An 11,976-nucleotide genomic window follows, 5' to 3' on the forward strand; every position below is an offset into this window, starting at 1 on the left:
CTTTAAGCAGGAGGTTGGACTAGATGACCTCCTGAGGTCCCTTCCAACCCTGATATTCTATGATTCTATAAGTACTGCGGAAAGGGATCTGGGAGTCATTGTGGACCACAAGCTAAATATGAGTCAACAGTGTAACGCTGTTGCAAAAAAATGAGAACATCATTCTGGGATGTGTTAGCAGGAGTGTTGTAAGCAAGACACGAGAAGTAATTCTTCTGCTCTACTCCGCGCTGATTAGGCCTCAACTGGAGTATTGTGTCCAGTTCTGGGTGCCACATTTCAGGAAGCATGTGGACAAATTGGAGAGAATCCAGAGAAGAGCGACAAAAACGATTCAAGGCCTAGAAAACATGACCTATAAGGGAAGATTGAAAACATTGGGTTTGTTTAGTCTGGAAAAGAGAAGACTGAAAGGGGACATGATAACAGTTCTCAAGTACATAAAATGTTGTTACAAGGAAGAGGGAGAAAAATTATTTTTCTTAACATTAGGAAAAACTTCCCAACTGTCAGGGTGGTTAAGCACTGGAATAAATTGCCTAGGGAGGTTGTGGAATCTCCATCATTGGGGATTTTTAAGAGCAGGTAGACAAAGACCTGTTAAGGTTGGTCTAGATAATACTTAGTCCTGCCATGAGTGCAGAGGACTGGACTAGATGACTTGTCGAGGTCCCCTCCAGTTCTATTATCTTAACAGTAATCATATACAATTACCTAGAGATTCGAAAAAGTGGTGCATCAGGACAGAGACACTGAGGAACAGGGATGATTCTGGTTTTGCAAAACCTGCAACAGAGTTTGTTTTTTCAAAACCAAAACCAAGTACTTTGGATCTAGCCCTGCTTAGGGAATCAGGATGGTTAAGGAGCAAGCAGAGACCTGAGGGCCAGGATTCCTGGATACTACCCCGACCCTGTGTGACTTTGGACAAGTCATGGAAGGTGTCATTTTCAGAGGGGCGAAGCACCTGTCAGCTCTCTGAAGTCAATAAAATCTCAAAGTCAGTCTCATAACACCTCTGTGTTTGTAAAATGGGTAACACTTGCTCTTCCTCCAGGAAGGGCAATTCAGATAAATCCTCAGTCCTGGCTCATCTCTCTAGTATATCAGACAGGAGAACATGTGATGGTCCAAGCATAGCTATAAAGTATCTGTACCTGGTGTAGTTATATAGTGACGGACATTGAAGATCCCATTTGCCAGAACGTCCAGCGAGGAGAAGATCAGAATGTTTCCTTTCACATCGCCAATACAAAACACTCCTTTGTGCCCATCTGTCCTGACTCAGGGAGAAAGGAAAGAAAACAGATCAGACCCCCCCCCCATGTACATTGCCACTTCAGGCAAGTATTAAACTAGAGCACTAGTGGGGATCACAAATAGAAAACCCAGTTTTCAAACAGGGCCAGCTTAACTGAACATTTGTGCTTCAATTGGCTCACAGGCACATGTAGTAAACACCCATCTTATGCACCTAAGTGCCAATCTAAGCATGCATAGGCAGGACCTGGAGAGCCTATTTGAGAACTCATCTTTGGAAAGTGAACACCTAGTACCATAGCTGTGCACTGGGCACAAGACAGATGTAGGAAGCAAGGCCGTCGTCTCTCTGGAAGCAGCTTTTTTCAGATTGTCTGAAATTTTTTTTCCAGGTAGTATCTGAAAGCTGAAATGTTGCTCCATTATACACAGCTGCAATTCAGATACAATAGTATTTATTTATTATAAGCATGAATTTGAATTAATAAAAGTGACCATCCCACACTCGGCCCCCTTGACAAAGTTTTAAGGATCCTAAACCAGACTCCAGCAATTATCCAGTGAAAACACTACTGCCAGGCAACCTAAATATGGTGAAGAGGGAGGATTCAATACATTTTCCACTTGACTATGATTTTGGTACACTCCAATGCTCACTGAAGTCTCATGAACAACTGAAAGAGAAACATTCAAGAATAATTCTCTGTCCATGATAGTCACTGTCCCCTCAACATACGTGACCGCACAAGCGGCATACCAGAGACAGTGATATTGAGATAAAAGACACTGAGTCCTTCGGGAAGTCATTGAGCGACACAGAAGTGTCAGGCCTATTGGAGGAGCCACACAAAACATATGGCCCTTGCAAAACACATTTTCTTGTTTTTAAAAAGATTCATGAGCAGTTGAAAAAGGGGTGTGTAAAAAACAAAAGAATAGGGTTGAACCTCCCCTAAACTCCTGTCACTACACTATTTAGTAAGAAAACAGAAAAGGAGAGAGTCTCACTATTTAAAGTAAGAGAATGTAGGTGACAAATCTGCGGCATCTCACAACTTGCCATTGTCTCTACAATATATACGGTGGCCGCTCAGAGCTTCACAGCAGCAGTAGATAAAGAATTCAGGTCTCTTCTACTCCAAAAAGCACAGATCCATAGCCTTTAAGTGTTAGCCAGTACAGGGGCTGTGGTTCAGTGAGCAGTTCTCTCTCTGTCCAGTAGAGGGTATCTGTGCTCACGAACATCCCCCAGTTCATTACAATAGATGCATCCGATGAAGCGAGCTGTAGCTCACAGAAGCTCATGCTCAAATAAATGGGTTAGTCTCTAAGGTGCCACAAGTCCTCCTGTTCTTTTTGCGGATACAGACTAACATGGCTGCTACTCTGAAACCTTACAATAGACAGGTAATCATTTCTCCTGCACCCCGCACAGCAGAGGAGCCATGGGACTGTGATGCAAGTATCTATTTTAAAACCGGTAACAGCCCTTTCGGAGAAGCAGGTAACCTACCAGTAATCCAAGGCCGTAACACAGCTGTCAAGCTCAATGAGGGAAAAGAGCCTGTCACATTTGTTGCCACTGATATCAAAGAATTCTGTGTAACAGAAAAAAAGAGAAAATCCCACGAATCTCAAAATTAGCATCAACATCTTGACGTTTGGTGTTCATGCAAAGACAGACCTTTTGAACCTATCACATGCATCTGTGTTTATTTAGACATTCTGCCACGCAAACATGCCGGTTGCTGAACAGGTACTGCAACTGACTGACACTACTACAGCCATACAGAGCAGGACCTCGTGCTCGCTGCAGACAATGGCAAGGCTTCCGTTAACGTCAGTCAGTGGTGCGGGATAGGGTCCAGATCGTCACAGGAGGGAATGATTTGTCTCTATTTACCAATAATCTGATCAGTAGACGCTATCGCCAACAGGTTGATATTAGACAGACACACCATGTCAGTGACCCACATCTGCTGACTGGGCCGTCGTCCAGACTGGTCAAGCTACATAGAAATGGAAACATACATTGAAAACTCAAGTAACCCCAAAGTAGTTGCAAATCCCACTCAAAGCTCACGTAATCAAGCACTACCATGCATCAGTCTATGGGCTTAAGCAGGGTGTAAGCAATGCATAGGCATTGGGCTCGCTGTCTGACCTGAGGAGAATTTCCCCCTAAGTTAGCAGCAGCTCTGGTATTTTCCACCCTGAATGAGAGCCCCAGACCAGCACTTATTTTTAAATAGGAAGAGTTTTACTGCTGAAATGGTAGAAAGATGCAGTGATTCAAGGGTCTAATTGATCTTGTCCTATAGTGCTCATCTCTCATTCATTATCTTATGTTTAGTTTATAAGAGGAGAAAACTTAGCAGATAGATCAAAACTTGAGCTGAGACCAGGTGCTTCTGTTTAAAGAGATTCTCCAGGGAAATTAATGCACAATATTCCTTCCATGAGAAATGGTTCATTTTCCCCTTATACTCCCTCAATATTAGGGTTTTTGTGAGTGCTGGAATCCAGAAGAGAAGGCTTTGACCCCACCCTCTGCATCCAGTGTAGCAGAGCACTGCCTTGCCACTTACTAAAGTGATTTGGTGATTTAGAAATACTTCATACAATGGGCAAAACTCTCCCCTCCGATCCATGCTGTGGGTCTCTCATCTGCAGTGGGGGGCTCTGTGGTGCATCCACACTTGTGGAATCGCCACTCATGGCAATGGGATGTCGCACATGCAGAACGAGCACTACATATGCCAAGGAGACACCTGCACCGTGTGTTCAAGCTCCATGAGGGCATGGGTTGAGACCCCCCAGGGAGGCCACATCCACCTCATTTCTAGAGGGCTAAATGGGAGGGTGTCATGGTCTGGGAAAGGTTGAGAGCCCTGCATTATGTGGATTAGAGAGAATCTAGCCCTTCACTTCGATCAAGTTCATGAGCCACGTACCTGGACAGTGCGGAGTAGTTTGAACGTGTCACTCCAGTAGAGTAGGATTCCATCCCGGCTGACCGTCAGGAATCGCCCTGAGAGATTCCAAACACTACTTTTCTTGGCCTTTTCATTCCTGTCCATTGCCTGGCCCTGGTTTAGGAAAAACTGCACCTTGATGATTTCCTGGCCTTGGATCCTGAGCAAGGGAAAGGAGTGAGATAGGAGAAATGGAGCAGAATGGTCAGGAAGCAGAAGGGTAACGTAGGCCTGTAAGAGGGCAGGAATGGAGCAGGTGGGAACACAAGAACTGAAAGGTGATGACCTTATACAGTCTGATGGGGCACTCAGCACTTAGCAGAAATTTGAAACTCCGGCCCCTGAGCTGAGGAGCTTTTGATGCAAGTTAAGTCAGTCTCAGCCTCACAGAGAGAGAGAGAGAGACAGAGACACAAGGCAAAGTGGTGGGAGTGAGAAGGAGATTGTCACACTATCAGGTTATAAGGTTACTGGTGTTCACACTGCAATGTCTCCAACCCCTTAGCACAAAGATACATTACAGCATATAGAGAAGAAAATACCTGTTGGAGGGACTGTCACGTGTGGAAATAAATTGAAACCTGGACACATCACGTGGGATGTTTTTTTTTCAAGCTGGAAACAAATTGTTCGTGAAGATGGGCTGAGCCTTTGGGTGCAGCTTAAAAAACCCTGTATACACAGGATAAACTAGATGATCGTAAGTTTAAGATCAAAAGAGACACTAGGACTGAAGTATTTACAGCGTACCCTTTTTTGTGAGGCCTGGACAACAAAAGACCCACCTGTCCCTTTATTTAATACCCTAGAAACTGAAGCCAGCCAGAGTCTCCATGGTTCTGGAGCATGCTTCTCTAGTCGCTAACCTCCAGTTCATGCTGCAAAGCTCATCTATTGCCAGGCTCTATCCAGGTAGGAAGGAAAAGGGATGCATGACTGGGGGGAGAGTTTTGGCTGGGTTGGAGAGGATCTGAGTTTAAACAAAACAGAGTCAGAAGCAAGTGTGCAAGAGAAGTTAGCCATATTTCACCACACTCGCTCTTTGTTCTTCATCATAGCACCAACCCCAAGTGGTATCACACTGGCAGGTCTGAGAAAGAGGCAACACCTCACTTTCAAGTGACCCCCAGAGAAGGGAGTGTTGTCGTTTCTCATGCTCTGATTTGTTGCTATAACAGCAATAATCTACTGTGCCCCTAGTTATACTCACAATATGCTACTGAGACTGAATAAATCCTGACGGGAATTCATCTCAAGCAGCCGTTTCACCTAGGCTATTATCTTTCATAGAGGTTGTTCCTTAAATGATTAGAGGCTAGTTTATTAAGCCAATTTCATATGGGAAGATGCACATGTTTGTCATTTGCTGTTAAATGATTTTTAAAAAGACATTTTTCGCAGCTAGGATGTCACAAGAACACACTAAACTGGAAGACAAATACAAGCGGCTTTAATGTGGCTCACTCCTCCTCAGACAGTAATGGCTAAGAGCTTACACTGGAATGATTTTCATGGGGGTCTGAAAATGCAGAGGAGATTGGCTTTTCAGCATGTCATCCTTTCCTCTGTACTCTCGTAATATATAGTTCAGATATTCTTCCTGTGAGAGAGAACAATTTCATCAGTATAGTATAAAAAGGAGAGCAGAATTAATTATCTCAAGTCCTATGGTGCTGACAGATGCAGCAAGAACTATAGCAAAGATAATAGGAATAGCAGGAAACTCTGCCTTCCCCCATCATTAAACCAAGGTAAATAAAAATCAGGAAATTTTTGCAACTGCTACATAGCCACCATTCTCTTTGATTAGAGTACAGTATTACCCAGCCCACGGAGCCATCACAATCAGTGTCAATTTTCATAAATATGATATCAATATCTTCTTCAGTAATATTCTCCATTATCTTCTTCATTGCCTTGCGGAACTCCTTAATATCCAGCCCTGGGAGAATAAGCACAGTATATTCAGCCCTAAACTTTTCCAGACAATTGTATCTATTGAAAAAAATAGACTGAACAGAGCACATCAAAATGGCAATTAAGTATCAAAAGCAATTCCCCCCAAAAAACAATGTGGGCAGATTTCTCGATAATTTGTGCATACAAAAAACATATGCAGTTGGATATCTAATTTGCTCATACAATCTATTGCAACTGTGTAAGTAACATATCGATGGGTGCAAATGCTTATAAATTACCTGTTTACATATGCAATTTCCAAATCTGCATGCACATCTGCAGTAGTTGTGCACACTGGTAAGCACCAAATATGTGCAGAACTTCTTTGAAAGTCTGATCGTGGGCAAACAGATTTTTGAACAGGGGCCCCTAACTAAGATTTTCCTAGAGTGTCTAAACCTGACTCACAACGTGGAGCAATGCTCTTGCCCCTAGAAAGCGTTAGCCCAAGTTTTATTGCCTACAAACCTTGGTCCAGTGCCTAAAGAAAGGAGTGAGGCAGCTTACAGATTTTCATGGCGAGCAGGTTATAAAATAGGAGAAAAATAAGAGAAAATGCTTTTCTGTTTTCATCTAGTTTTCATTTCAATTGAAATTTTCCAGACTGCTCTATTTTCACTTGTACCCTATTGTGTCTGCTGTTAAAATAATCCCTCTGAAACCTAAACTTTACCATTGCAGAAAAATCATCCTGCTGGGGGTGACTGGGTACAGTACATGGCTCTCAGACACGCTACGCACAATGTCTCTGTCAGCCAGTATTTAAACTTAGGCTGCTCTTTGACAATACTAGAGAACTACACCCAGGATCATGCAGGGATGTCCAAATCAGCATCTCTCAAAGTCAGGCTACAGATCATCCCTCCTCAAAGACCAACAAAAAACTCAGCCATAGGAAAAAAAGCCTAAGCATAGAGGAAGGTTAATATCTAGCCACATGTCTAGGTAAGTACAGAACTGGGAACCCGAGAGTTGGGGTTTAGCCTTGGTTCTGACCTGTTGCGACACCTTGGATTAGTTACATACTCTGTGCCATATTTTTCCATCTGTAAACTACCCTGCTGCCACACTGGGAGCATGTGAGGCTTAACTTATGCTCTTAAAGCAAGTCAAGATTTTCAGCTGGAAGATGCTATGGAAGTATTCGTGTCATTATTACAATGTGTGATTTTACCCTATTTAAACCAAACCTAATTAGAGAGAGTGGTAAATTTGTTCTCTTGGCTTCCTGACATCTAGCAACTGAGGAAGAGGAAATCAGAGTCTGCTTCACCATATAGAAACCCAACGCTATCACAAAGAATGGGTGATATAGACTCACTGAGAGAGGTAAGCTGGAAACCTCTCTAGTGGAAAAATCAGGTCCAAAGTAACGAATGAAGCTTGAAGGGGCTAATCTGGTGGATGCTGTTGTGTAGACTGCATGCTTCTTAACAGCAACAGAGATAGCTATGAAACTAGAAAAGTGACCAAAAGAGCAGTTATTTAGAAACTGAAATGCTTTGGGAAATGCTGCATCATCACCTCCACCCTTGTCTAAATCCGCTTCCCGGAATGATTGCTCCAATTTTTGCAAATGCTCATAATTGATCTGGTCCTCAACTTGCTGGGCACGGGAGGTATCGGTGGATTCTGGGAACCTCCGTATTTGTTTGGGAGATGAGCAGCTCGAGACAGATTTCCTCAGAAGTCCAGTGAGCTGAAAAAACAGTTGGGATCAAGAACAGCATGTGCAGAGTTTTTATTCCACCCAAGATAGCCCTCTTTACTCAGGTCTTACAGAAATGGGGCAAGAGCAGGAGGCCAGGAAACATCTTATAAGCAGTATACTTATGAGCGCATGTACAGATAAGCAAGAGAAATGGCCCCTCTGCCAAAGACCTTAGAAACTGAAGGTCCAGTTCTCTAAACTCTTGTTCATGGAAGTAGTCCTCACTATTGATAGTAGCCCCATGGACTTCAACAGGGGTAAATCCATGACAGTGCAGAGACCCCACACAAGGTCTTGTGCACCACAACTCTCACTTAAGCCCCACTGCATTACTACAATATCATTAATTTTAAATCACTTAAGAAATGCAGGACCCAATTTATAGCTTCCACCAAGCAATTACCTTTACATAGAGGGCTTCATTGGCTGGGGTACAGCCGGCATAGCTAGCTCTCTGCCATCCTCCTGGCACAAGGGGCATGGCAAAGGCAAGACCAGAAATAAGCAGGCATGGCTAAGCTCTCTCTATTCCCAGCTGCTATGCGGGCCCATTTGTCCCAGGCAGCTGGGTGCAAATCAGCACAGCACTCAGGCTGTTTCAATCTGTGCTGTGAGCTGAACTGGCCCTTCTCTGGTCGAGGATAGGAAAGGAGCAAGATAAGCATAAAGCCAACATTCCCTGCACCTACTCAGCGACTGCACAGAGTTTAGCCCCAAAGCCAGGATGAACTGGGCACATTGTGGTTTCAAAACAGGAAACACTGTGGTAAGTTTCAAGTTTAAAACAAAATATTTCCCTTCCCCATCTGATACCTTAAGGTAAAGGTATAACCATTAAAGCTTGCTTTAAAAAAATAAACACATGACCAGCAGTTCTTAAAGTCATTTAAATCTGAGGGAAAAAAATATAGCTGGATGCAGATATTAAAGGGGACATGAAATACGGCACTTGAGAGAAGCAAGGATATCATTCAACCTTCCAAAATATTGATGTGTACAGTTAAGAAAATAAGACCACCACATCAATTCTGCTCCATTTGCATTTTAGGAACACTTGACAACAGCCCTTTTTCACATAACACTCTGTCCATCAATACCATTTCTGCTCATTTACCTTTTGCCCCATTTGATGCTGTTTAAGGCTTCCTTCATCTTCAGAATCGTTGCCTGCCCTGAAATGTTAAATGTAGCTGTATTTGCTTTGGGGGTGGGAAAGAGATTGTAATCATTAATAAGACTGCAAGTCTTTCGACCCTGAAAATGGCTATTCAGGTAATATTTGTATTAAAGTAATTTCAGTATAAATTAGCATAACCTGAAGTGGGACATGGCCCTCTCTATACTGCCTTAGAACTATGGACATCATAGTACTTTACTGTAGAGCTATGTAATCCTGAACTCACATCCTGGTAGCTATGGAAGAATTTGATCATGAGAGGTGCTAAAGCAGCTTGACTGGGGTCTCAAACACGCAGCCTGCAGAGTTATTTGCTGCAGCCCGCCAAGCTCCCCGCCCCGTCCCCCGGAGTTATTTCCTGCGGCTGCCAAGCTCCCCTCACCTACAGCTCTCCCCCCGCCCGCCCCACACCAGCACGCCACGTCCCCGCTCCTCTGCCTACCTCCAGGCACTTCCCGCCACCAAACAGCTGTTTGGCAGCGCTTAGCACTTTCCAGGAAGGAGGAGGGGGGAAGCCACATGCTCAGGGGACGAGGTGGAGAAGAGGCGGGACAGGGTCAGGGATTTGGGGAAGGGGCTGGAATAGGGGCAGGGAGGGGGCAGAGTTGGGGTGGGGATTTTAGGGAAGGGGTTGGAATGTGGGCAGGGAAGGGGCAGGGCCTCATGAAAGGGATGGAGTGGGGGCAGGGCTGGAGGCAGAGGAGGGGGCTTTTGTATCTTTATATGAAAAAGTGTCAGTGATGTGGCCCTCAGGCCAATGTAGATAAGAACGGCCAAACTGGGTCAGACCACAGGTCCATCCAGCCCAGTATCCTGTCTGCCAACAGTGGCCAATGCCAGGTGCCCCAGAGGGAGTGAACCTAACAGGTAATGATCGAGTGATCTTTCTCCTGCCATCCATCTCCACCCTCTGACAAACAAAGGCTGGGGACACCATTCCTTACCCATGCTGGCTAATAGCCATTAATGGACTTAACCTCCATGAATTTATCCAGTTCTCCTTTAAACCCTGTTATAGTCCTAGCCTTCACCACCTCCTCAGGCAAGGAGTTCTACAAGTTGACTGTGTGCAGAACTTCCTTTTGTTTGTTTTAAACCTGCTGCCATTAATTTCATTTGGTGGCCCCTAGTTCTTATATTATGGGAACAAGTAAATAACTTTTCCTTATTCACTTTCTCCACACCACTCATGATTTTATAGACCTCGATCATATCCCCCCTTAGTCTCCTCTTTTCCAAGCTGAAAAGTCCTAGCCTCTTTAATCTCTCCTCATATGAGACCATTCCAAACCCCTAATCATTTTGGTTGCCCTTTTCTGAACCTTTTCTAATGCCAGTATATTTTTTTTGAGATGACGGGACCACATCTGTATGCAGTATTCAAGATGTGGGCGTACCATGGCTTTATATAAGGGCAATAAGATATTCTCAGTCTTATTCTCCATCTCTTTTTCAATGATTCGTAACATCCTGTTTGCTTTTTTGACTGCCGCTGCACACTGTGTGGACATCTTCAGAGAACTAACCACAATGACTCCAAGATCTCTTTCCTGATTAATTGTAGCTAAACTAGTCCCCATCATATTGTATATATAGTTGGGGTTATTTTTTCCAATGTGCATTACTTTACATTTATCCGCATTAAATTTCATTTGCTATTTTGTTGCCCAATCACTTAGTTTTGTGAGATCTTTTTGAAGTTCTTCACAGCCTGCTTTGGTCTTAACTATCTTGAGCAGTTTAGTATCATCTGCAAACTGCCACCTCCCTGTTTACCCCTTTCTCCAGATCATTTATGAATAGGCTGAATAGGATTGGTCCTAGGACTGACCCTTGGGGAACAACACTAGTTACCCCTCTCCATTCTGAAAATTTACCATTTATTCCTACCCTTTGTTCCCTGTCTTTTAACCAGTTCTCAATCCATGAAAGGATCTTCCTACTTATCCCATGACTACTTAATTTACTTAAGAGCCTTTGGTGAATGACCTTCTCAAAGGCTTTCTGGAAATCTAAGTACACTATGTCCACTGGATCCCCCTTGTCCTCGTTTGTTGACCCCTTCAAAGAACTCTAATCGATTAGTAAGACACAATCTCCCTTTACAGAACCCATATTGACTTTTGCCCAACAATTTATGTTCTATGTGTCTTTCCTATTGTTTCAACTAATTTGCCCGGTACGGATGTTAGACTTACCTGTCTGTAATTGCCGGGATCACCTCTAGAGCCCTTAATAAATATTGGCATTACATTAGCTATCTTCCAGTCATTGGGTACAGAAGCTGATTTAAAGGACAGGTTACAAACCACAGTTAATAGCTCCGCGATTTCACATTTGAGTTCTTTCAGAACTCTTGAAGTGAATGCCATCTGGTCCCGGTGACTTGTTACTGTTAAGTTTATCAATTAATTCCAATGTAGTGGCCCTTGTAGTGATTTGAGTTTGAGATCCCTGACCTTGACCTTGAATTGAAGTCATTTAAGGCCTGATTTTCAGGCATATGCAGAAAGTCCAGCTAAAGTCAATGGGAACTGCATGTGCAGGCCCTTCGGTGTTTCACAAGTTTGAATTAACCCTTACAATGCCCCAAGAAGGTAGAGACATTTTTATTCCCATTTTACAGACGGGGAAATTAGGGGAGAATTTCAGTGCACTTACACATTAATTTACTACATCATCCTAGCAAGGAAGCAGGATGGATTAAGAGAAGGGTTTACTATACTGGAGGGTGGCTCAGAGAAGAAGCAATAAATTAACTAGGTATTGTGAGAAGCAAAAGGTTCCTTGGGTGTTCTGTCTTTCATCACTCACCATGCCACAGAGGGATGAATACTGATCCTATGAGTCTCTGAGCCCACCAAAAAGCTGCTCAACTTCTCAGAAGTAGACAT

At 43.6% G+C, this 11,976-nt stretch overlaps 1 protein-coding gene across 1 annotated transcript in view; it reads right to left on the minus strand.

Annotated features, from left to right (window-relative positions):
* Positions 1 to 11,976, minus strand: part of EFCAB8 (EF-hand calcium binding domain 8) — a 37,957-nt gene extending 25,981 nt beyond the window's left edge. Inside the window, exons 1-9 of the mRNA XM_073308876.1 lie at positions 11,897 to 11,976; positions 9,020 to 9,077; positions 7,719 to 7,893; positions 6,059 to 6,177; positions 5,732 to 5,835; positions 4,215 to 4,395; positions 3,164 to 3,269; positions 2,774 to 2,858; positions 1,158 to 1,279 (exon numbers count right to left, since the gene is read on the minus strand). Coding sequence (XP_073164977.1) covers positions 1,158 to 1,279; positions 2,774 to 2,858; positions 3,164 to 3,269; positions 4,215 to 4,395; positions 5,732 to 5,835; positions 6,059 to 6,177; positions 7,719 to 7,893; positions 9,020 to 9,077; positions 11,897 to 11,976 — 1,030 coding nt within the window. The remainder of the gene's footprint in view (positions 1 to 1,157; positions 1,280 to 2,773; positions 2,859 to 3,163; positions 3,270 to 4,214; positions 4,396 to 5,731; positions 5,836 to 6,058; positions 6,178 to 7,718; positions 7,894 to 9,019; positions 9,078 to 11,896) is intronic.

This window comes from Lepidochelys kempii, chromosome 13 (genome assembly GCF_965140265.1).
Source record: "Lepidochelys kempii isolate rLepKem1 chromosome 13, rLepKem1.hap2, whole genome shotgun sequence".
NCBI lineage: Eukaryota > Metazoa > Chordata > Testudines > Cheloniidae > Lepidochelys > Lepidochelys kempii.